The sequence below is a fragment of the Hydra viridissima genome, unplaced genomic scaffold (genome assembly GCF_058129835.1).
Source record: "Hydra viridissima isolate aposymbiotic clone 2 unplaced genomic scaffold, HvirCarnegie_v1 scaffold_22, whole genome shotgun sequence".
NCBI classification, from domain to species: Eukaryota; Metazoa; Cnidaria; class Hydrozoa; order Anthoathecata; family Hydridae; genus Hydra; species Hydra viridissima.
In genome coordinates this window covers 95,696-121,295 of record NW_028324321.1, presented here as the reverse complement: position 1 = coordinate 121,295, position 25,600 = coordinate 95,696, and the positions used below count along the sequence as shown (strand labels likewise).

Sequence of the window (25,600 nt, the reverse complement as noted above, 5' to 3'; positions counted from 1 at the left end):
GAATTGATTTGATGGTGTATTGCGGACGTAAGCAGTTACTGTTGCAAACACTCCAACGTCAAAATCGTAAAAGAAGTATAACTAATTTGTATTCTTTTATCGAATAATTCTAAAAACAATTTTGGTCGATTAAAACACTTCCGAACTGTATAAATGTGGAAATATGATACTGAAAGTGACTTTGTTTATATATCAATTATAAATTACAAAACCTTTTTGGTATTCTGCGAAATGGGTCGAAAGAAATCTTCTGGTCCACAAAACCGTGCTAAAGCTGCTAAAAAATCTGCAGAAAAAGCAAAAAAAAGACAGATTTCAGAGAATATTGGATATATAATCATAACACCGACCAAAGAAAATGCACCTTCTCGCAATACTCAATTTAACCTTTCAGTAAGTTAACTGTTTTACTTTTGTATCATTTATTTTTTATTTCATTTAACAACCTCTGGTGTTATAATCTTAGTTGTTATTGCTAACTTTTTTCCCTTAAGGATCTCTATATTAATGACCATGACTCCCAGTCAGTCATTATTACAGGGCCAAGAGGAACCAATGAGACCTCTTCTTCTTCCGTGATCACCTGCTGCACTCAATATGTGTGAGTCAGAGGGCCGTGGATCAGCGGGAGTTAAATGAATTTCAAAGTGAGTCATCAGATTCGGAAGGAGAAACCTTATCCAGTAGAGGAAAATATGATACTCAACCTAACTTGGTAATAATTAATGTTGACCCCTCTTCATGGCCAGTTGTTTTTAGTCACAAAGAAAGAGACGTGATCATTTTTAAGGGACCCCTTTTACATTCTTTAAAGCAACAAGATTAACCCCATAATTTTAAGAAGAGAATCTTTCCATTGAATGTACTTCATCAAACTTGGCTTAATAAGGAAACAGTAGAAAGAGATTTTTTGGTTTGGAGCTCGACCACACGCCTCACTACTATTTCCCTTGCTCCCTCTAGGACTCGAAAGCAGTATTTAAAGGGGGGGGGGGGGGAATTGTCCCTTCTTCATTGGAAAGAAGGAGCTAGGGAATAGTGGAGGAAACTCATAGATTGTGTGAAGCACCATAAATCCAGCCCTTTGTTTCAAAAGTTCTACATGGATTAGAAAGAGGCATCAATTCGTTTTACCAGCTCCACTGGTATAGATTCAGAGCTCCAAAAGCAAATAAATTCTGAATCAGCTAAATGGAGGACGATTCTTCATATAACATTTGATGTGACTCTTTCCTTAGTTTCTAGGAATATGGCTTTTTTAGTTAACTTATGATTGGTCGCAGATTTTCCGAGAGGTTGTAGCTATAGATGGACCCCTAGGATTCGAAACTGAACTCGCTACTAAAAGAAAGTGGAAACCGAACGATGAGGCATCAACGTCGCTTATTTCCATGACAGCCAAAAGAAAGAAATCGAGTTTAACATTTTTTATAGTTTAAATAGTCTGATCCAGCAGTTTGATTCAAGGTATGAAGCGAGCAGGATGTTCGGCGATATATTTTCATTCATTTGGTTGGATAATGATGATCTTTCCACTCAAGAAACCAAAGATCGCAAGCTTGCACGGTTTTATCCGAGTGATGTGAACAAAGAGGATCTTATTAAAGAAGTTCGCCGCTTTAACACTGTTCACAAAAAGACTTTCAAGAAATCATATCCAATTTGGCTTTTCAACGAAATCTTCAAAAATAAGATTAAACGCCTTTTTTTGCACATTTTGCATAATGTTTCAGATTTTTAACACTAATTGTGTGTCATTTACTTAGGGTGAACAATAGTTAAGTAAATTGTAGATTATAAAAAACAGTCTCCGTTCGACCATGGGCCAGGATCGCGTTACTGATCTTTTGATTATATTGATTGAAGAAGATTTGGTGAAAAAATTGAGCTACGACAATGTCATCAATAACTGGATGGCCAGAAAAGCTCAAAAAGTTCATCTTTAAGCAACTAATTCACCTTTCTCAAGGTTTTTTTAATTGCTCTTTCATTTATTGGTTTAAAACAAATATGTTGATTCAAATGTCAATTTTGATTAGTAAACCGTTTCTTAATCCAGAGAATCGATAGTAACACAGAAACACAATGTGTTGTGTTAGAAATTGAATGTTGCTGAATTTGCAAAACTATAATTTTGGAATTTCTTGACTTGAAAAGTGGCGCCATTCTCCAATTTTGAACCGGGCGCTATTGGCGCTCTTGAAGATCCAGTTCGGCTTGTGTCGTTTGTTTATACTTCGTTTACTCATAGTCACAAGAATATATAGTCTGGAAACAAACATAAGCGCTTTGTTTATGTTATTGTTCAAGAAATTACTCGTTCTCATTCTTCCAAAGGTGCACAGTAACTGGAATAAACAAAAAATTGCATAGCGAAAATTCTTAAGTTTTTAATTTTCCCCAAATTCTTGTAAAGTTTTTAGATTTTAAAATTTCCCCTAATAACGCAGATGAGTTTTAGCATAAGCTAAAGAGTATTTTTGAAAAGTTTAAGGACACCCTGGGAATTATTACTCAACATTTTTTGGTCTCCTTTCGGATAATGTCCTGCCTAAACATTTTGAAGAACCCACTTTTTCAAATACTCAATTGTAGGACCTAGCAAATGATATTTTAAACTACCTTACAGATAAAACAAATTCAATGGTGAGAAATGCGAGAAATCAGCCATGAATATAAAGGATGCAGAAATGAAATTTGCAATATTTAGCTGGTTATATTATACATAAACTGTTCAATAAGTTATACTATTCAAAAAGCTCTAATTCTTTTTATAGCATTCAATTCTGTTCTTTACTTCTAGCCTGTAAAATAGAATTCGACACTATACAAACACTCATAAATGCTTGTGTTAAAGGTGGTTTATTGAGAGTGAATTCTACAATTATTGATATATTTATACAATGTGAACTATTATTCAGAAAAAAAACTTTATCAAAGTGCTTTCTGCCGATGATTTTGTAAAAGAAATTCTTACAAACATAACAGTAACATCTAACTTTAACAATGTTTTTATACCAACTAATACTCCTTTTAAAAAAAAAATTAAAACAAATGTGCTTGAACAGATTATCAGTTTGTTTGTACGAGTTCAAACATGTTCATTTGCAAAAGATAAACGTGAAAAACACAAAGTTGCAAGCTAAGACTCTAAAAAAAGATCACTGCAAACTGAAATGAAGAAACTTAGCTACAGCAATAAACTTGTGTAAATTAAAACGCTTTAAAACTATTGTTAAAAAAAAAAGTATTTTTCATTCGTTATAAAAAAACTACTTATAATAAATTTTTAAGACTATTTATATTAATTTTAAAAAAATGTAAATTTGCTAGTCAAAGATAAAGAATTCAAAAGTTACATCAAACAACAAGTGTTATTTTACAATAGTAAAATATCTTTTATATTATCACTTAATATTTTCTTAGCTTAATTAGGTCAGTGTAAAATACTTTTCTTATTTCTCTTTTTTTTTTTTTTACCTACATTGATGTAAGCTTAGATCTACAGGCATAAATCGGTAGGTTACACATATATACCATGACAGTAAATTGATCATATAATAGGGCAGGCAAGGCTCTTTAACCTGGTAAAGACAACTTTCTTAGAAGAACAAAAAATCTACAATAAACTCCCAACTTAATTGTGGGTAATGTCAGGAGGAGCTAGTAAGCCTTTGATGATAAACCCCCTAGAGGTAGTATATATATATATATATATATATATATATATATATATATACATAATAACAGAGGTGGGCACTTCCGATAAAAGTTCCGCTATTCCAATATTCTGCTCGTATCGGACTATGAAAAAAGTATTCATAGTCGGATTTTGTCAGACAATTTGATTAAAAAAATAACTATCGGACTTTCCAAATTTTGTATATCTGTCTTCCTAATTTTTATATCTATAATAAAGTATTTTTTGTGTGTAGATTCAAAAATTGTGACAACGACATTTGAGGTGTATGTGTTTGTTTCGCAGCATTATGCCATTTTCTCTTATCACCTTTTTTAGTTTTTACTTTGCAGCAATCGAATAATGGAGGTTTTCGAATTAACAAGTTTCGAATTACATATTATATATATATATATATATATATACATATATATATATATATATATATATATATATATATATATATATATATATATATATATATATATATATATAAGCAATAACTACGGTGCCAACACAGTCAACCTATGGCGATAGTAGATGTTAGCAAGGTGACCTTCTACTTATTAATGGTAGTTGTGTTTCCAAACTGAACTAATGTTCGTCAAAAATTAAATCTACAAAACAGTACTTGGTACAAAATTCTTAACAAAAAAATTTGTTTACTATGTTTTCATTATGTATTCAATAATTTTTTTAATTCAATCAATTTAACCTAAAAGATAAAGAATTTTGTTTTCCTGATTTTTGTAGAGAGAAAGTTTTAGAAATCAAAGCTCTTTAAAATCAGGTCTTTTTTTTTTTTTGTTTCTTTGGTGGAGTTTTGAAATCTGTCTGATTTCGTGGTTTTGGAAAGTATTTAAGAACTTTATAATTTTTTTTGCAATGTGATTTAAAAGTGGTTAACTAGTTATCAAAACCTTAACAAAAATAATAGATATAATAATAGAAATACAAGGTGCGGCAGTGATTCGCGAACTCATTTTTGGTTTTATGATGTAAATAAAATGCTTCCGCAATTTGTTTTTGATTAATGTTTAATGAGCGTTTAATAAGATTTTAATAAAATTGTGAATAAAAAACATTTTACTTAGATGTTTTAGGGTGGAATGCAAGAACCGAACTTCAAGTTTGAAGTCGAACTTCAAACCTAAAGTGCGACTTGAGCGAATGCACAAAGCGAACTTCAACTCAAGTCAGACTTGAAAACCGCTAAAAATAGACCTTTTTCAAGTCTGACTTCAAACCAGACTTGAGAGAGCAAAAATTCCTTCCGAATGCAAGAACCCAACTTGAAATTTCAAGTCAGACTTCAAATCTCAAGTCTGACTTGAACGGAATGCAAGAAGCGAACTTGAACTGAAGTCAGACTTGAAAAACGAGAATTTTTGAATTTTCAAGTCATTTTTTCAAGTCTGCTCCAGACCAATCTTGAAACCAAACTTGAAAAAAAAAAAACAGACCGCCATTATCATTTTGCTGATGCGTAACAAAACTTTACTATTACTATATAACTTATTACAACCTTTGCAAGTAAGAAAATGAGTTTTTAACAAGCAAAAGTAGTTACTTGGGCATATTCACCTACTTAATTTAGAAGGTTACATTGTGAAAGTATATTTTTAAATGAATTCATTACAGAAAACTGAATATTAACATTGCGAAAACGTGTGTCTTTTAAAACATCCTGTAACTCGTATGTAATGATTCAACATGTCATATTTTGATGCCATTAGAAATGTTTATTAGCTTTTTGAAATGTCGAACATCCTAGCATTATAAAAGGCTGTTGATTAAGGCACATTTTTGTGATACAGTATAAAAGTAAATTCCATTTAGTAATAAATAGTTGCAGTTATACAAAGAGGTGATACGTGTAAAAGGAGTAAAAGAGAGTTCATGAGAAGTAGTTACAATTACATGAAGTATTAAAAAAACTTTTTTTTAAATGTTCAAAAATGAATCGGTATGAGCTGAATTTTAGAAGAAGAAGAAGAAAAAATAAGCCAAGTCACATACCAAGGTTTATTATTGACAGAGCTAATCCTTTAGAAGTTTACCACGGTATAGAATTTAAAAGGTGCTACAGATTTTTCAAAAAAAACCTTTTTATTATTAGCTAATGACATTATTAACAACAATGTTAACAATCGAGGGTGCCCCTCTTTCAACTGTACAACAACTGGCTATTGCATTTCGGTTTTATGCTACTGGTTCATTCCAAGTGAGTAGATATTCAAGAAACGGTATCAGAAAATGGCACCTTCTTATTGTAGATTTTACATTACGTTTTTAAATAACAACATTTTATACCAACAAATGATTATAACAATAAATAAACTCATTTAGAGAATAATAGAAGGTTTGGAAGAGCTGAAACTCAACTGTTTGTCCAGTGGTTTAGAACATTTCAATTCGAATGGCTAACAAAAGATATCAGTACATAAAGTTTCCAACAGAAGCTGATTCTTTGATAATTCAGCAAAAGTGATTATAAGTTTTCATGGATATCTGATTTTGCTATTTCATACAAACTTCAAACTTTTCTTAGATAAAGAAAATATTTATATTTATCAACCATTATTTAGATTTTACCAAATTCAAAAAATCCCTTTTTTTACCGAAACAAAAAGGGATTTTTTTTTGAATGTTGTTCATGTTTCAGGTGATTCTGGCTATCCTTATAAACAATATTTAATGACACCTTTTTCTAACCCAAAAATGAAAATGAAATCAGATACAATTACAACTTGAGAAGTACACACATGTTGAATGTTGTTGTTGAATATTGTTTTGGTATATCAAAAAAAAACAATACCCTTGTCTTAACATTCCCTTAGGAACAAAACTGCAAAATTCCATAGCTATAATAATATCCTGTTTTGTGCTTCACAACATTGCCCTTCTACAAAATGATTATTGTGGAGGCAATGAAATACACAATAGCAATGAAGAATGTGGTGCTAAAGCATTCACTAAAGACATTTTTGCAGAAACAAAGCAAAAGTCAAATTTCAGACTTAATTTTTTTTAAAAAAAATTGTGTATGATAATGGATAAAGGGTCTAATAACAAAAACATTATTTTCAAATATTTATACTACATATTATTTCAAAAGAATTACATTTTATATTTCAAAATAGTATTATATATGAAAAAAACAATTTCACTAATAAATAAAGTGATAAATTAAAACATTCCAAAAGCAATTTGGATCTGATATTGTTAGAAAAAAATAATCCTCACATAGAATAATTCTGTTGTGTTGCTTTTTTAAAACTTTGTGAAAATTTTAACTGTGAAAATTTTCACAAAGTTTTGTTTGTATTGTTGCTTTTTCTGGAGAGAGTTTTTTTTTTATATCATCTATTTCTATTTGTTTTTGCATTAGTTCTTTATCAAGATCATGAATTTCATTATATTGCTTTTTTGTATTTTTTTTTATTAAGAGATTTTTGTTTAACGTTAAACTTTGTTCTTTTTCATGTGTTAATGAGCAAGATGCTATCAATGGTTTTTAAAAGTTTTCTTTTCTGTTTCTATAAGTGGCCCAATAATTTCAGAAGACCTGTCTCCATATGTGATCTCTATTGACTTACATATGTAAATGGTATACTTACATATGTAAATGGTATATATATATATATATATATATATATATATATATATATATATATATATATATATATATATATATATACACACATAGTATTATGTAGTATTAGTATTGAGAAAACTAATTTTGTTTAAAGTAATTTTCTCAGTATTTTAAAAAAAAAAACCATTATTTTCATTAAAGTATTAGTAAAAAGATAAATAAAAATACATTGTAGTATAGTATCATCCCCAAAAAGCGTCAAAATAAGATTCTGCATTTTCTAGAACATTTGCATGTATTTTAATTCAAATGGAATCTGTTAAAATGGAGAAATCAAGAGAAATTGTCTTGATCACTTAAGTGGTACATATGACCAACCGTTGTTTACCAACAACTTAGGATTTGGAACTGAAAGTGCCAAGATGAATTTATTTTTCTGATGTAAAATACATAGCAAGAACTTTTTTTTTTTTACTGTTATTAACTTTTTATTTAATCGTATATTATACAAATATCATTACACGGAATTTGTTTCAGTAAAAGGTTTTTCCCGTTAAAAAAAATCCATTACCGCTATTGGTTGCGAAGTGCATTTTCCGATAAACGCCCTAAATTCAACGCCTCGACTATTTTTCAAGTTCCACTTTCTCAAGCACGAGCTTGAAATTTTCAAGTCTCGTTTACGCATTCGCTCAAGTCAATTTTTTAAGTCTGACTTGACAAAGTCGAACTTGAGATTTCAAGTCGAACTTGACTCAAGTTCGGTTCTTGCATTCCACCCTAGATGATAAGTTATTAACCGCGAAAGTAAATTGCAGTATATAAGAGCGTTTTATTTAACTTTATCGTTACAAATAACGGACTTCTTTTTCGTAGGACGACTATAAAAGACGAAGTTGTTATGGGGAACGAGTTCGACGATATAAAGGGTAATTATATTAATTATTATAATTATATTAATTCTTTAAGTTTCCCCTATGAGACCGACTTTCAATTTTTTTTTTAAAAAAAGCCTTTTCTCTCAGTTGAAAAATTTCCACAAGATCTATTTACAACACTTGCTGATTTGCTGACTTATGATTGGCAAAAGTTTGCTCGATGTCTTTTGGTTGATGACTCTGCAATCGATAACGTAAAAGAAGAATTTGAAACTACGCGAGAGCAAACTATGCAAATTATAAACCAATGGCGTAAGGATAATCCAACAAAACAATGGCGAGATATGAAAGCTGGATTACTTTTATGCAAACGAAAGGATTTGGTCAGTGAGTGCGAACGAAGTAGGTATTTCGAGAATCAATAGCTTTTCATGCCCCCCTCATGCGGAGTTTTTCGGCTGTTGTTAAATAGTTTTTAAAGATGCCAGTGAAATACTTGCCAACGATTAATAATGATTAAAATAAAATTTTTTGTATAAGTTATTTATAATAAATCTAATATTCTGAAGTTTTTAAAATAGAACCATTTATGCGTTTAAAACACTGCCAGGTTTTGAGTGTGACATGTTTACATTTATTTGGAAAATTGTAATTTAAATTTGAATGAAATCAGTCTTAATCGAATAGCAAATCTGCGCAATTTCTTGAAAAAAAAAATGACAAAAGGTTTGTGAGGTATCGTAATTTTTTTCTAAAATCCTGTATATTTGCATGTTTAAATTATACAAATTATTTTAAATTAGAGTTATCTTAAATAACTTATACTGAAACTTTTATTTAATTTTTATTAATCGTAAAATATCGGATAACCAAACAGCGATGCCTAATGTGCACTACTTCACCCCTACCCCACCTAATACTTTTTTAAATAAAAAACAGCAATTGTTCTTAATAGCGTTTGTTATTTGTGATAGATTTGAAGTAAAACAAATTTATATATAAAATATTTACCATGATGATAGCATGTGCTTCAAAAATTACATTCAGCAATCAGCAAAATTCTTTTTCAATAACTCATCGGTTTAATCGTCTTTTAAATCAAGCAATAAAATTATCATACTATCATCATGATATCATCATCATCATCATCGTCATCATCATCATCATCATCATCATCATCATCATCATCATCATCATCATCATCATCATCATCATCATCATCATCATCATCATCATCATCATCATCATCATCATCATCATCATCATCATCATCATCATACTATTCATATTTGTCCTCTCAAAAACAAAAGCTGATTACAGGGAAATGGTGAGCGCTTCACAAATAATTTCTAAACAAAGTCTTCGAGTGTTTAAAAATATTTATTTTTTTTGTATTTAAGAATTAATATCACGACACTCCGTTTTCGGTGTCCTACCACCGACAAAAGCTTTCTTTTCGCGTGACGATGAACTTAATCAAATTCACAAACATGTTTGCGAAACAAGCAATTCGGGTAAATCAATCACGGTTTTAACTGGAATGTCTGGAGTAGGAAAGACTCAGCTCGCTAGAAAATATGCAGCAACTTATAGCGAGCATTTTGCAAGCATTGTGTGGGTGGATGCATCAATTGACAAAGTACAAGTTTGTATGACTAATCTCTGTCACCAACTAGGGGTAAACGTAAAAGATTCAGAAGGCGATCCGTTCGATATTGAAGTAGTGTGTAGAAAAGTACATCACTATTTCGAAAGAGAAAAAACGTTATTCATCTTCGATAACATTGATAATGAGAGTGTGAAGAATTTAAAAAAATATGTTTCAAATAAAAAAAATGCATTTACTTTGGTAATATCGCAATGGAAATCATGGTCTACCGATGTTAATCAAGTGCAAATTAATTCTTTCTCGCCTCAAAATGCATTTCTTTTCATAAAAAGAAATATTAACCAAATATTTACAAACGATGAAGAAAAGCTAAAAGAAATAGCCGAAGTGCTTCAATATCATCCATTCGCCATTAATCAAGCTATTCTCTATATAAACAATAACAGCGTTTCTTTGCAGGAATATCTAGATCTTTTTCGATCGCATCCCGTTGAAATGCTCGAGCAAGAAATCCTCACCGAAGCGGAAACAAAGTCTGCAATAAAATCAATTAACATAGTATTAAACAAAATAGAAACATCGAATGAAAAATCAGTGGAAATTTTAAACCATTTATCGTATTGCGATGGTCAACACATTACAAACACGTTTATTCACGGTATTTCAAAGCACCTGCAAATAAACGACGAATTTTTAATAAACCAAGCAATCAGATTATTAGTCAATTATTCTTTGCTTGATCGTTTCAATGACGGCAATGACAGGTATGCAATGCACGAAATGACACAGTTAGCGTGTAAATGTTATCAAAAACGCAAAAAAATCACAAAAATATGCAACAAAAACATGGTCAACTTTCTAAGATTACAATTGGAAGATGTAAAGGAACACGTAGACGATGGAAAGCACTTCTATAACCATTTTATCCATATGTTTCGCATCAACAAACCAAAGATGTGTCATGTGTTCCATCAACAGTTTTGGATTATCCGACGTTTCTTATCAAATAAAGGTTTCTTTCAAGAAGCATTAAACATTCTTGATGCTATTCAAAACTTCAACACAAAAACTTATGGAGCTGAGAATCATATAACTTTAGATACAAAACATAATATAGCAAGATGTTTAAATGAAATTGGAAAATATAACGACGCTCTAGAAATTTATTATGAAGTTAATGAATTAAAAAGTGGTATCTTAGGAATCAACCATCCATCAACCTTGGGTACAAAAAATAATATAGCAAATTGTTTGAGAAATATGGGAAAATATAATGAAGCTTTAGAAATTTCTTATCAAGTAGAAAAAATACAAACTAATATTTTAGGAATCAATCATCCATCAATATTGGATACAAAAAATAATATAGCAAATTGTTTATATGGGTTAGGAAAATATAATGAAGCTTTAGAAATTTATTATAAGATTGAAAAAATACGAACTGATATTTTAGGTATCAATAATCCTTTAACATTAGATGCAAAAAACAATAAAGCGAACTGTTTGTATGGAATGGCAAAGTATAATGAAGCTTTAGAAATTTATTATCAAGTTGATAAAATACAAACTGATATTTTAGGTAACACTCATCCAGCAACATTGTCTACAAAGAATAATATAGCAGCCTGTTTGTATGGAATAGGAAAATACAAAAAAGCTTTAAAAATTTATTATCAAGTTGAAAAAGTAAGAACTGATATTTTTGGTATCAATCCATCAACATTAAATACAAAAAATAATATAGCAAACTGTTTGAGTGGAATGGGGAAATTTAATGAAGCTGTAGAAATTTATTATCAAGTTGATAAAATACAAACTGATATTTTAGGAATCAACCATCCGTCAACATTGGATACAAAAAATAGTATTGCAATCTGCTTGAGTGATATGGGAAAACATAATGAAGCTGTAGAAATTTCTTATCAAGTTGATAAAATACAAACTGATACTTTCGGAATCAATCATCCATCAACATTGGATACAAAAACTAATATAGCAAACTGTTTGTATGGATCGGGAAAATATAATGACGCTTTAAAATTATATTATCAAGTTGAAAAAATACGAACTGATATTTTAGGTATCAATCATCCATCAACATTGAGTACAAAAAATGATATAGCAATCTGCTTGAGTGGAATGGGAAAGTATAATGAAGCTTTAGAAATTTATTATCATGTTGATAAAATACAAACTGATGTTTTAGGAATCAACCATCCATCAACATTGGGTACAAAAAATAACATAGCAAACTGTTTGTCAAATATGGGAAAACTCAATGAATCTGTAGAAATTTATTATCAAGTTAATAAAATGCAAACTGATATTTTAGGGAGCAATCATCCATCAACATTGAGTACAAAAAATAATATAGCAAACTGTTTTTACGGAATGGGAAAATATAATGATGCATTAAATATGTATTATCATGTTGAAAAACAACGGACTAATAGTTTAGGTATCAATCATCCATCAACATTGGATACAAAAAAAAATATAGCAAACAGTTTGTGTGGAATTGGAAAATATAATCAAGCTTTAGAAACTTTATATCAGGTTGAAAAAATACAAACTGATATTTTTGGCATCAATCATCCATCAACATTTGATACAAAAAATGATATAGCAAGCTGTTTAAGTAGAATGGGAAAATATAATGAAGCTTTAAAAATTTCTCTTCAAGTTGATAAAATGCAAATTGATATTTCAGGTATCAATCATACATCAATATTGGATACAAAAAGTAATATAGGAAACTGTCTGTATGGAAAAAGAAAATATAATGAAGCTTTAAAAATTTATCATCAAGTTGATAAAATACAACGTGATATTTTAGGTAACAATCATCCATCAACTCTTGCTACAAAAAACAACATAGCAAACTGTTTTTATGCAATGGGAAATTTTGATAATGCTTTAAAAATGTATTATCACATCGAAAAAAAAAAAACTAAAATTTTTGGTATCAATCATCTATCAACTTTGAATACTAAAAATAATATAGCAAACTGTTTGAGCGGAATAGGAAAATACAAAGAAGCTTTAGAAATTTATCATCAAGTTGAAAAGTTAAAAAGTGAGGTTTTACATATCATTCATCCATCAACAGTAGTTACAAAAATTAACATGGCAAACTGTTTGTATGCAATTGGAAAGTATAATAACGCTGTGGAAATTTATTATCAAGTTGATAAAATACAAACTGATATCTTAGGTAACAGTCATCGATCAACATTGGCCACAAAAAATAATATAGCAAACTGCTTGTCGAATATGCGAATGTATAATGAAGCTTTAAAAATCTATTATCAAGTTTACAAAATACAAGTTGATGTCTTTGGAATAAATCATCCAGCAAGATTGCTTACAGAATATAATATAGCAGCATGTTTGAAAGATATGGGAAAATATAATGAAAGCATGGAAGTTTATTATCATGTTGATAAATTACAGACGGATACTTTAGGTAACAATAATCCATCAACAATAGCTAGAAAAATCAATATAGCAAATTGTTTGTATGGAATCGGAAAATATAATGAAGCTTTAAAAATGTATTATCAAGTTGAAAAAATACAAACTGATATTTTAGGAAATAGTCATCCATCAACATTGGATATAAAAAATAATGTAGCAAACTGTTTGTATGGATTGGGAAAATATAATGAAGCTTTAAAAATGTATTATGAAGTTGAAATAATACGAGCTTACAAATTAGGTAACAATCATCCTTCAACATTGAGTACAAAAAATGATTTAGCAATTTGTTTGAGTGGAATGGGAAAATATATTGAAGCTTTAGAAATTTTTTATACGGTTGATAAAGCACAAACTGATATTTTAGGAATCAATCATCCATCAACATTGGGTACAAAAAATAACTTAGCAAATTGTTTATTGAATATGGGAAAATATAATAAAGCTATAGATGTTTATTATCAAGTTGATAAAATGCAAACTGATATTTTAGATAAAAATCATCCATCAACTTTGGCTACAAAAAATAATATAGCAAACTGTTTCTATGGAATGGGAATATATAATGACGCTTTAAAATTATATTATCAAATTGAAAAAATGCGAACTGATATTTTAGGTTTCAATCATCCATCAACATTGGAAACAAAAAATAATATAGTTAACTGTTTGTATGGATTGGGAAAATATTATGAAGCTTTAGATATTTCTTATCAAGTTGAGAAATTACGAACTGAAGTTTTAGGTATCAATCATCCATCAACATTGGATACAAAAAATAATATAGCAAACTGTTTGTATGGATTAGGAAAATATAATGAAGCATTGAAGATTTTGTATCAAGTTGAAAAAATACGAACTAATATTTTAGGTATTTATCATCCATCAACATTGAGTACAAAAATTGACATAGCAATCTGTTTGAGTGGAATGGGAAAATATAATGAAGCTTTAGAAATTTATCATCCAATTGATGAAATACAAGCAAGTTTTTTAGGAATTAATCATCCATCAACATTGGATACAAAAAATAATATAGCAAACTGTTTGTATGGATTGGGAAAATATAATGAAGCTTTTGAAATTTATTATCAAGTTGAACTAAAACGAACTGATATTTTAGGTATAAATCATCCATCAACATTGAGTACAAAAAATGATATAGCAATCTGCTTGAGTGGAATGGGAAAATATAATGAAGCTTTAGAAATTTATTATCATGTTGATAAAATACAAACTGATGTTTTAGGAATTAACCATCCATCAACATTGGGTACAAAAAATAATATAGCAAACTGTTTGTCTAATAAAGGCAAATATAATGAAGCTGTAAATATTTATTATCAAGTTGATAAAATACAAACTGTTATTTTTGGTGAAAATCATCCATCAACTTTAGCTACAAAGAATAATATAGCAAACTGTTTGTATGGAATGAGGAAATATGATGAAGCTTTAAAAATTTACTATGAAGTTGAAAAAATGCGTTCTGATATTTTAGGCATCAATCATCCATCAACATTGGATACAAATAATAATATAGCAAACTGTTTGTTTGGAATGAAAAAATATAATGAAGCTTTAAAAAGGTATTATCAAGTTGAAAAAGTAAGAACTGATATTTTAGGTATCAATCATCCATCAACATTTGAAGCAAAAAGTAATATAGCTAACTGTTTGAGTGCAATGGGAAACTAATATAAAGTTGCAAAAAATTTTTATCTTTTTGAAAAGACATGAACTGATATTTAAGGAATTTATCAATTAATCATCAATTTAATTAATCTATTATTAATTTATTATAAAACGGCTTGAGTGGAACGGGAAAGTTTAACGATGTTTTTAATTATTTATGTTGTTGAGAAAACACAAACTGATATTTTAGGTAACAATCATCCATCAACTTTGAGTACAAAAAAATCTATGCTGTGTATGTATGTATGTATGTATGTATGTATGTATGTATGTATGTATGTATGTATGTATGTATGTATGTATGTATGTATGTATGTATGTATGTATGTATGTATGTATGTATGTATGTATGTATGTATGTATGTATGTATGTATGTATGTATGTATGTATGTATGTATGTATGTATGTATGTATGTATGTATGTATGTATGTATGTATGTATGTTTGTAGGTATGTATGTATATATGCATTTATGTATATATATATATATATATATATATATATATATATATATATATATATATATATATATATATATATATATAATGCATTTTAGCAAAATATATATTATTTAAATTTATTTTTTAAATCTTTACATTTTCAACTAAGTAAAAGTATGGTGTTGGGTCAATGATGATAATTTTTTTACGGCCGGAAAGCTAAAAAGGATAAGTTATTGACAAAGACCCTTGGTACAGGCTTTAAATTTCATGTTTTATTTGAGCGTAAAAAATTGAAAGTTCTTTAGTTTTCTTTTAATTTTGTTTAAATTGTTTTTGTGTCAATATACAATTAACTGAAGCAAGCTTTTAGCCATAACTTAAAGACTTATTAAAATTGCTACTGATGGTTTTTTCGTAAAATTTATTTATCTTATTTCAATATTTATTTTTAAGCATTAGTAAATTTCCAGTTAATATTAAGTAAATTTTCTGTTAAAGAAATTTATAATGTTATTCGTTCCACTTTCAAAAACAAAGAGGTTAAATTTTTATAATTTAAATTTACGTTAAATAAGAATGAGGCTGGGGAAATTTATTGATCAGTTTTTCTATAATATATGCACGTGACATTTACGTAAACGCATTTATATTTGACTATTAGAATCAGCGGAATGAATTTAGGTATGTGCGTAAAAGTTTTAAACTACTTATATATTTGATTATTTTTAAGGGTCTGCGTATCGTTTCATTTCCATATCGTTATCATTCCGAAACGATATCGGAAAAAAAAATCATCGGAATGACGAGAGTTCCAGTATATAAAGAGATTTAAACTAACTACAATACCGGTTAAAATTTTTATAACGATATTGCGTCGTAATCATTCCGTTGACATTTTTTTTTTTCCGATTTTATATTAGTATGATAACGATATAGAAATGAAACGATACGCAGACCCTTAATTAACATATGAGTCGATTTCTCATAAGACGGTTTTGTCGTAACTAATGTTGCATGAAAATAAAGTTTGGACTATCTATAAAATTTTAACAAGTATGTTAAAGTTTATAATTAGGGATGTACAAAATAGATTTGGTTTGGCTCGAATCTGCTTTTTAAATGTTTTTGGATATCATCAAGTAATAAGGCCCAATAATTTTATCCACTCCGTTACCGTAACATAAATGTAACTACATCTGTGAATTATTAATATTTCTGTAATAAATTCTATTTTTGTAATGAAATATACTGGGTACTATAACAACAGCCTACATGTTAAGTATAGTAGCCAAATTTAATGACATAAAAAATTTAATTTATGTGACAATGTCTGCTCCGTTACTGACATTTGCTAATTATTTATTATTTAAAAGCAAAACAGTGAAAGTTACATTTTAAATTAAAGGGAGAATCTTTGTATACAAATAAATTCAGTACATTATCTTTTTAAAAAAGGTAAAGCGTCTTTAAAAAAAGAAACTCGACAAAATCCTTTTCGGATTTAAATTGTACAAATACTGTCCGCTACGTCACTGGATCATTACCATACATCATTAATGTGAAGAAAGTCGTGGTCGCTCACAACATCAATCAACAAGATATTCAAATTTTCATCGAAATTAACCAGATCAATAATATTGTTGCTAAAATGTTGAAATTGGTAATCATTAACATCCATTTCATTGGCCGAAGTAATACTTTCATCACTGTTAAAATTCTGCAATATTAAAAAGAAATTCACGGAAGTACTTAAAATAAATTTAATTATTATAGAAACAAATAAATTAGCAAAAAAAAAGTTTTGGAACATTTTGAGTCAAAAGAAGTAATTTTGGATCCCTCAATATAGTAAAACTTTATTAATGAATGTCCAATGTTAAGAAAATTATATAAACTTTCTGCATCTGGAAGGTCACAGCCCATATTAAGCAATTGGTCTGCCTGACGTTTCACAGATCCTCCTATCACATCTGGTGCTCCCTTGCCATGCCCAGTATTAAAATACTTTCATCTTTTAGCAATCCTTTTGCTTGAAATTGAACACGAGACTTAAAACAAATGTTACATTCTCTGAACATGCATTCTCTTCTATCAGTACTACAACAAACTTGTTTCACCACTTCTTCAATATTTTTTTCTTTCGAAACACGCAGGTTAACAAGTTTATCACAAAGTTATTGTATGTTCTCGTGTTTTTGGCACAGACATGTATCTCTATCTTTAGCCGACGGTTTGCGGACAAAAAATGGGCGATAACGAGTAAACGTTGTATATGAAATGTTGTTTCTCTTGGATTACGCGCTAAATTTTTCATAAAGGTTTATTAATGAATCGAGTAGTAGTCGCTTTTGTTTTTGATCTTTATTTTTTGTTACAGTCTGTTTCTTTTCAGTTGTTATTTTAGAATTGTCATCACGTGTAAGAAACTCTCTGATCAAATCATGTGTTTGAGCATCAAGCGATGCATTACCACGATGGCATTCGCTATTTGGAGTTGTACTTTTTGATGAAAAAGAAGAGTTTGGGGTTTTATTACCTGCTAATAAATTTGACATCCTGCTTGTTTCATTTGTAATAAAACCGTTTTCTTCAGAAGAAGTATATGATCTATCAGTGGTTGTAGGTGATTTTGCTTGTAAACCAAGCAGGAAACTTTTAAGCCTTAACCAACGTTTTTCTTATATTTGGGCTGAACAATTAGCGGTTTCCAACTCGTCCGTTAATGTTTGTATTTTCTATAAGCCTTTGTTTTTCGGCAAGCAACCTTTGCTCTACCTCTTTGTTTGCGTTCGTTATTCCTACTCAAGTCGCGTTCCGGTGACTCAGATAACGATGTTTCAATCATTCTTTTTGCAGCTCTAAATTTTGCTTTCTGGACGCGCCAACAACGACGAGTAATTCGTTTTTTTCTTTCTGATAATTCTGATATCACTTTAACCTTCTTCTGCTCACGCCGCATATCCCAACGTTTGCGTTCTTTTTCACCAAATATGTCTGCATTTTTTTCAAATTGTCTGTCCCGAAACGGTTTGTGAATTTCAGCACGAGATTTCTTTGAAGTTTTTATGTTATATGCCTAGCTGTATTTCTTTTGGAAAAATAGAATAATAACTGTAATTGTTAATACACCAAAAGTTTATTGATTATTCATTTATTATTATTAAAATATATTTCAAGATTTACATTTATTTTAAAAGCCAAACGTATTAGAGTCAAATGTAAATATAAACCAAACAATAAATAAAATCCTAATACTAAAATGCTAAAAGGTAATCATATTTTATCGCTGCAGCAAGTCCCTAATGGTTGAAGTGTTTATTTAATGCAGAAAATAGCTTAGTTTAAAGCTTTTGATTTTTTTTATCTTCGTGTTGTCAGCTCCGTTATGTTGTTGTCAACTCCGTTATTAAGAGGAAATCACGGAGTTGACAGTAACGGAGTAGACAAATTTATACATAATCAATAATATCTCATTATTACTCATTGGAAAACATCTTTAAAATCTTTTATTGCTATATTGTCCAAAAGATTTAAAGAGTACTAAAACACGCCATATAAAAATTTGTAATTTTACGGAATAAAAAAGCGTAAGGGAGTAGACTTCGAATAAGAATATGATTTTTAAAATAAGGTAATTAGGCTCTCATTTTTATATAAATAATGCTTGCTGCACGATATAACTTTAAATGTTAATAAATCCCATAGAACTGGAATTTTTTTCATTATTTTAATTAGTAAATAAGTAAAAACTACAAACCAGTGACTATTTTAGAATGTAATAACGGAGTGGACAAAAAATGTGGAGACAGCAAGTTTTTGACAAGAGCTACAACAGGATAAGGTGTAAATTAATACATGTATTAAAATACCATATATATTAGCATGTCTAAAGCACCAAATTATGTCCCCGATTAGCCTTAATACAAAAGAAAAAAAATTATTGAGTATAACAATATAGTCCTAGATGCAGGACATCTATGGAGTGGACATTTTTGATTAACAATTGTGCACACAAAATTTTAAATTTTAGTTGGAAATATCCGATAAAATACTAGTTTATATTAACGATAAGTATTACTACCCACGGTGCTGTTTTTTATTTGTACAAGAATTGCGTTTTTATAGCTGTAGGACAAAGTTTCAGTAACGGAGTTGACGGAGTGAGAAAATGACTCATATGTAATTGCAAAGAGCTTTGAATTAGTATTACAATGATGAAAATTTCATAAAAAACGAATTTTACAAATTCTACAAAAATTCTACAAAAAGTTATGCACAAAAGTAATAACAAGTAAGTAACAAAATGTGATAAGAAGGATTGCTCAAGAAAACTGCAACTAATATAAAAATTTCATGTTCGGCTAGCGGTAGTTTTGCAATGGAACTTTATTGTTTATTTGCGCAATATTTTGCTTGGTTAGCCCTAGAGAAGATGCACCAAAAGGTGGTTTTGATTTTTTGAAAAAACGCCGACCTAGAAAGCGCGTCACAAGTTTAGCGCATGCGTTGTTGCTAAAGTGTTCCGTCGTAAAAACCTCGTGGATTCAAAGTAACTTTTCATTCTAGAGATTAAAATGATTGAAAAAGATTTGGAAGATGTAACGAGTAAGATTTTTTATTATTAGTTTATTATTTATCTATTATTCAAGTATTGAGTAAGATTTTCATTCAATTTATATATTTAATAAAAATAAATTTAAGTGTAAACACATATATGTTACAAATATATATATATATATATATATATATATATATATATATATATATATATATATATATATATATATATATATATATATATATATATATATATATATGTATATATATATATTAGGGTGTTTCTTATTTTTGAAGATTCGATTTTTGCATGGGCCACCCTGCCATTTGGTTCATTATCATAAAAAAGTAATGCACTTTTTTTTTTTTTTTTTTTAAAGGATTTTTAGGGGTCGCTACCGACCCTACAGTATTGCGCAAATGTACCCTAAAAATGCTTATGTTGCATATGATGTTATGCAACAAAAGTGGTTGGTGCTTAGGGTACAAACCTCTTTCAACTAGTAATTTTTTTACTTTTAGTGTGCAGAATTGTGTCTATAATGCTTAATTGTTCCTTTTGCAGGTTAAACTAGTGTAACTACTGTACAATGATGGCTTCATCAACCAGTGTAACAATAGCTACCAGAAAGAAAATGGAGATATGGCTTATTGGACAGATGTCCTCTTCTTTAGATTGTGTTATGCTTCCATCAAAAAGGGAAGTGTTGGCCCTTTTCTTCCATTACAAGCAGATTGCCAAGCAAAGCATTAGGGAAGCATTACATTCCACAGCAAATGATGTTTTTGAAGTTTGGTCAAAGGCCCGAATACCGGTGCAATTAAAGAAGCACGTTGTCCCTAAAATCAAAAACATTTACAAGGAATGGGAAAAGTTGAAGAAAAATAAAGAGGATAAAGCTAAGCGTTCAGATGATTTGAAACAAAAGGAAGACCAATGGAATAAAGGGTTAGAAGATGGTCCAAGCATTGAACAATGTTTCAGATCAGATACATATGAAACGGGCTACTGTGGACTGCTCGGTTATCCAAGAAAAGAAACTGGAGGATTTTTTCACGTTTAATACATGAAGATTTTTCAGCATCACAGGACTTCCATCACACTTTCTTCAAAAACGTGTGAGCGAATGGGAACATAATGATGAGTTCAAGACTGTAAAGTCCACTGTTCGAAGCATGAAGGTTGTCAACGACATTGCAGAACGTGGCGTAGCACTAATGGACGAATATAATAGACTACATACAAACAACGAAGAGCAAAAGCAGTTCCTGTTGTTGGTAGTTCAAAAATATAGACAGAAATATCCTGACAGAAAAAAGACAACTCTCATGAGCGATTAATCTTAGTACAGTAACTATTGTCTTAAATGAACCTACAATCAAATTAAAAAAGCATATTTATTGCTGTCTTTTAATAAATAAATAGAAAAGCAAGGACAGAAAATGGATGTTTTTAATGCATGTAATAAGTAAATAAATGTGTACCAAGTAAATGAGTCATTATCACCAGTCTCCATCAGTTTTATGATTTTTTCCTATGTTAATGACTAAGAGCGCATAGTAAAATATGCCTTAAATTTCAATGACTGGTAGCGCCCAGTAAAAATGTTTTTTTCCCCTTGAAATTTTTACACATTTATTTTCTCACCAAAATGAACCATTTCAGTGGGTGGCCCACTGAAAAGCAAAAAAAAAAAAATTTAACCCCAAATAAGAAACACCCTAATATATATATTATATATATTATAATAATATATATAATTATGAAAGAGTGGGGCTCAATCACTCCAGAAATTACCTAAAAATTAGTTGATACTATAAAAAAACAGACTGCATGAGACAATAAAAGCTTGTGGTGGAAACACAAGATATTAAAACAGTAGCAAATTGAGTTTGCACAACAATTTTATTTGGATTTTGTAAAGTGGATCAAAAATCTTTTGGCGCAAAAAACAGGCATTGTGTAGTTTAAAATGCGATATTTAATTTTCTATTCTTTATTTTGTAAAATCTTTTTTTACAATATTTCTTGAATGGTTAACTGATATCATTTAGTTGAAATTTTGCTTATATCTTTGTTCAATAAAAAGTTATCGCGTCTGAAAAATGAACAGGACAGGTGGATGAAAACTTTTTTGGTACAGTGTATATATATTACAACAGTATTTGTACTGTTGCATAAATGAGATCATTTAAAAGGTTTATTATCTTTTTAGATGCAAATTCTGTTGCATCAACTTCAATTTCAAATTCAACTTCCATTATGGAAACAAAGCATATTTTAGGTACATATGCAGATGTTTGTGCTAAAATAAAAGAGCATGAATTATTGCACACTGTTCATTACATTGTTGGTTTTACAAGAAGCATGGAAAAAAGCTTTGAAGGTTTTTGTTATAATTTTCATATTTACAATAATATTTTATTTTTATGTGACTAAGTTACCAATTATATTGTGTGTGTTGATGATAAACAAAAGGAATGAGGTGTTACACAAATTGCATAACTATCTGGTTTATGAAATGAGCAATATTAATTTAAGTATGTATATTTTCTGAAAATTTACATTATATGCTGTAACTACGTATATAAATATCTGTCTTTTTAGAAGTATTACTGAAAAATCATAAAGTGTTTTTTGAGGATAAAGATGTCACTTACACAGGAGTACCATTCATTGTTTCATCAAATAGCACTCTAGACTGTCAACACGGCAAGGACAAAAATAGCAATAAAAAAGCTCTGTACAAAATTAAAAAAAACACAGAAGCGGTAAGTTACTTTTTCAGATCTAATGACAAACTGGAGAATTCGTAAGTTAATTTTTTATTTCTTTTCTGTTTATTTTTACTATTGCTAAACCAAAATGTTTTCTAACTAAATTGCCTAATACAATAATTTTCTCGTGTTTCACTTTTTTTATGATCAGAGTTTAGATCATTCTTGCAAAAAAAAAAGAATGGCTCTCCAGGTTACCAAGAAATTTGATTGTCCGGCCAAAGTTTATATCAAAGAAATTATTGAATTTCCTGAATATAAGGTTTGTATTCTTAATTTCCATAAATCCTTAGGTTTTAATATTCATATGTATTCATTATATTCATAACACTTTTAAATATATATGTAAATATATTGTTCATGTCCTAATTGGTTTCGTAGCTTCTATCCTTGTAAGCATTTCTTTGCCATTTTTATTAAAGAAAATCTCACATGGTCTGCATTTGGCACCTCATATGCAAACTCTCCTTATTTCAAGCTGGATTTATTTTCACAGGAAATAAGTTCACCACAATCCAATGAAATTTTCTTACAAAATATTGATTTCGGACATACACCACATTTCGAACATACAGCATCACTAGCTAAATCGCCTTTATCTCCACTTACTAAAGAGAATGTAATGGAATTAAAAAGTATTCATTGCACACAAGTAAATAATAGTCATGGTCTGATAGCTGAGGACCATACATCTGCAACTTGTCGTGAGCTTTTAAGTGAAATTAGGCAAATGAGTTATTTATGTCAATCACAACAAGCCATTGATAATTTGTTTGAAAGGTTACGTCAACTTAAAAAAAATTTAGCTGACAGTCTTCCAGCAGAAAAAGGAATTCTGCTGCGCCCAGAGCTTCAACCTGATACTTGGAGTAAGTCGCTAACAAATTCACCAAAACTTTGCCATATTCCTAAGCGATGCAAAAGAAAAATGACTAAAAGATTTGGTAATAAATATGACATATGTAAGGCAGCCACAGATATCAGTGTAATGGCTGAAAAAAATACTAAAGATACCCTGATGGTTTCTGAGGTCACAAATAATTTGATTGATTTTGACAATTGTGACACATTTACTGTTTCTAATGATGCAATTGAAATGAACCATCTTTCAACCGATGATAGCAATCACTCGTATGACGCTAACATAATTGAAGATGAAAAACAACTTGAAAAGATTTTTAGAGGCATTCAAAGTCTTAAATCTTCATTGATTGGAAGTAGAGAACAGTATGACATTTCTAATGGGCAGATGCTAAATGATAAGGTGATTCATTTTTGTCAGCGACTAATGTCGCTTCAATTAAATATTGATGTTGGTCTGCAAGATCCTATTAAAGGACAAGTCTTATCTTTCCATATCTGCACCAGCACACCATTTGTCCAAATTCTTCATGATGGAAATCTTCACTGGATATGTGTGACCACATATGATTGCAAACCAGGGGAGATATATATATTTGACAGCCTTTTCCACGGTTCAGTCAGCATGCAGACAAAAAGGCAAATATGCTCCATTTTACATTGTCAACAAAAAAATCTTGTTTTAAAAGTTTTGCCAGTTCAACAGCAAACAAATGATGTGGATTGTGGAATTTATGCTGTTGCATGGGCTCGTCAGATTCTTGAAACAAAAGGTGTACCATCAACAAATATAATGTTTGAACAAAGTGAAATGAGAAGTCATCTCTTAAAATGTATATCAAACAACAGGATGGATATATTTCCAGCCACTGCAAAACCTTTATTGTTTAGAAGATGTGTTGCTAAGACTTTTCGTGTTCCGCTGCATTGCTTATGTCGCATGTTTTGGGTACCTGGAGACGACGACATATTTAACAGGTATATTTTTACAATTACTAATGATTTTAGTTGTTAATAAAAACAATTACAAATGCAATGCTTTAATTGATATCTTGATTTTATCACGTTTTTATATTTTGATGGAAGTTTATTTATTTTTAAGGCAAATGGCACAATGCTGTGCTTGTAGTAAATGGTTTCATCGTGATTGTGAACAAATCCCACTAAGTGCCTATGAAAAGGAAGATGAAATTTGGATTTGTCAAGGTTGCAAGAACCAATCAAAATAATAGTAAGATAAAAGATCAATTTTTTAATAATAATATTTTGTATACAGCACTTTTTCTATTAATAACTACAAATGCTGTACTTTTAAGTATCTCTTGCATATCAATTCTTCAATATTACAAAGTTAGCATATATTTTTACGTGAAAATATTTAATTTAACCAGTATATAACAAAATCAATTTTAAAAAAATCACTGAGACAAGGGATAGTGAGGTTATAAACTATGAATAACCCCTGACATGATTTTGTTTTATATAGATTTTATTTATTTTTAATGCACTCCATACTCCACAAAAAGAGCCTGCTATACCACATCTACAAATTGCAATTCTTTAAATGCTTTGCTAATTAAGCAATACCACCAATGGCATTGCACAAAGTAACCGGTTTTACTAGAAAAAATAAAATTTGAAAATCCATTCAAAAGTTCTATAGCAGGTAAGTTAGAATAATTTTTTTAATGTTTTTGTTAGGAAAAAAATTGTAAAATTTGTATTTTAGTTTAGAAACGTAATAAATAAATAAAAAAACCTATAATACTGTATTTATCTCTATAACCTTTGCTTGAAACATTTGAAGTACAGTTTTTGACTCCAAGAGACCCCATACCCAAATATATATATATATATATATATATATATATATATATATATATACTTCTAAGAGCGCTATTAGGTCTACATGGTAAAAAAACCGCGTTAAGGGCGACACTGTGTTTTAGCTAAAATATTCATTAAATTTTAATTTTGGCCTATTTACGTCTTTGATTATAGCTTTTATGTAAACTTGATATAAA

The 25,600-nt window shown here is 29.5% G+C and overlaps 2 protein-coding genes and 1 pseudogene across 2 annotated transcripts; 2 read left to right on the top strand and 1 right to left on the bottom strand.

The window, feature by feature from the left end:
* Positions 1–8,440: 8,440 nt before the first annotated feature.
* On the top strand, positions 8,441–15,156 carry LOC149876285 (uncharacterized). Its single transcript, XM_090075602.1, has 2 exons — positions 8,441–8,557; positions 9,556–15,156. Exons 1-2 carry the CDS (start codon positions 8,446–8,448, stop codon positions 14,937–14,939), a joined length of 5,496 nt encoding a protein of 1,831 aa, XP_089931728.1. The 5' UTR covers positions 8,441–8,445; the 3' UTR covers positions 14,940–15,156.
* A 2,547-nt stretch (positions 15,157–17,703) lies between these two features.
* On the bottom strand, positions 17,704–19,941 carry LOC149876284 (uncharacterized; annotated as a pseudogene).
* LOC149876283 (uncharacterized) lies at positions 19,795–25,329 on the top strand. Its single transcript, XM_090075596.1, has 6 exons — positions 19,795–19,985; positions 22,154–22,324; positions 22,546–22,709; positions 22,867–23,024; positions 23,067–24,554; positions 24,679–25,329. The coding sequence occupies exons 1-6, from the start codon at positions 19,955–19,957 to the stop codon at positions 24,803–24,805; spliced, it is 2,139 nt and encodes a 712-aa protein (XP_089931722.1). The 5' UTR covers positions 19,795–19,954; the 3' UTR covers positions 24,806–25,329.
* Positions 25,330–25,600: the final 271 nt, after the last annotated feature.

What these genes read in the sequence shown, in the direction of transcription:
- LOC149876285 (XM_090075602.1), top strand. Translation starts at nt 8,446, where the DNA reads ATGCAAATTATAAACCAATGGCGTAAGGATAATCCAACAAAACAATGG. An exon ending in GGTCAGTGAGTGCGAACGAA is followed by an intron (nt 8,558 to 9,555) that starts GTAGGTATTTCG and finishes TTTGTATTTAAG; the next exon opens with AATTAATATCACGACACTCC.
- LOC149876283 (XM_090075596.1), top strand. Translation starts at nt 19,955, where the DNA reads ATGATTGAAAAAGATTTGGAAGATGTAACGA. An exon ending in AGATTTGGAAGATGTAACGA is followed by an intron (nt 19,986 to 22,153) that starts GTAAGATTTTTT and finishes TTATCTTTTTAG; the next exon opens with ATGCAAATTCTGTTGCATCA. An exon ending in TTAGGTTTTAATATTCATAT is followed by an intron (nt 23,025 to 23,066) that starts GTATTCATTATA and finishes ATATATGTAAAT; the next exon opens with ATATTGTTCATGTCCTAATT.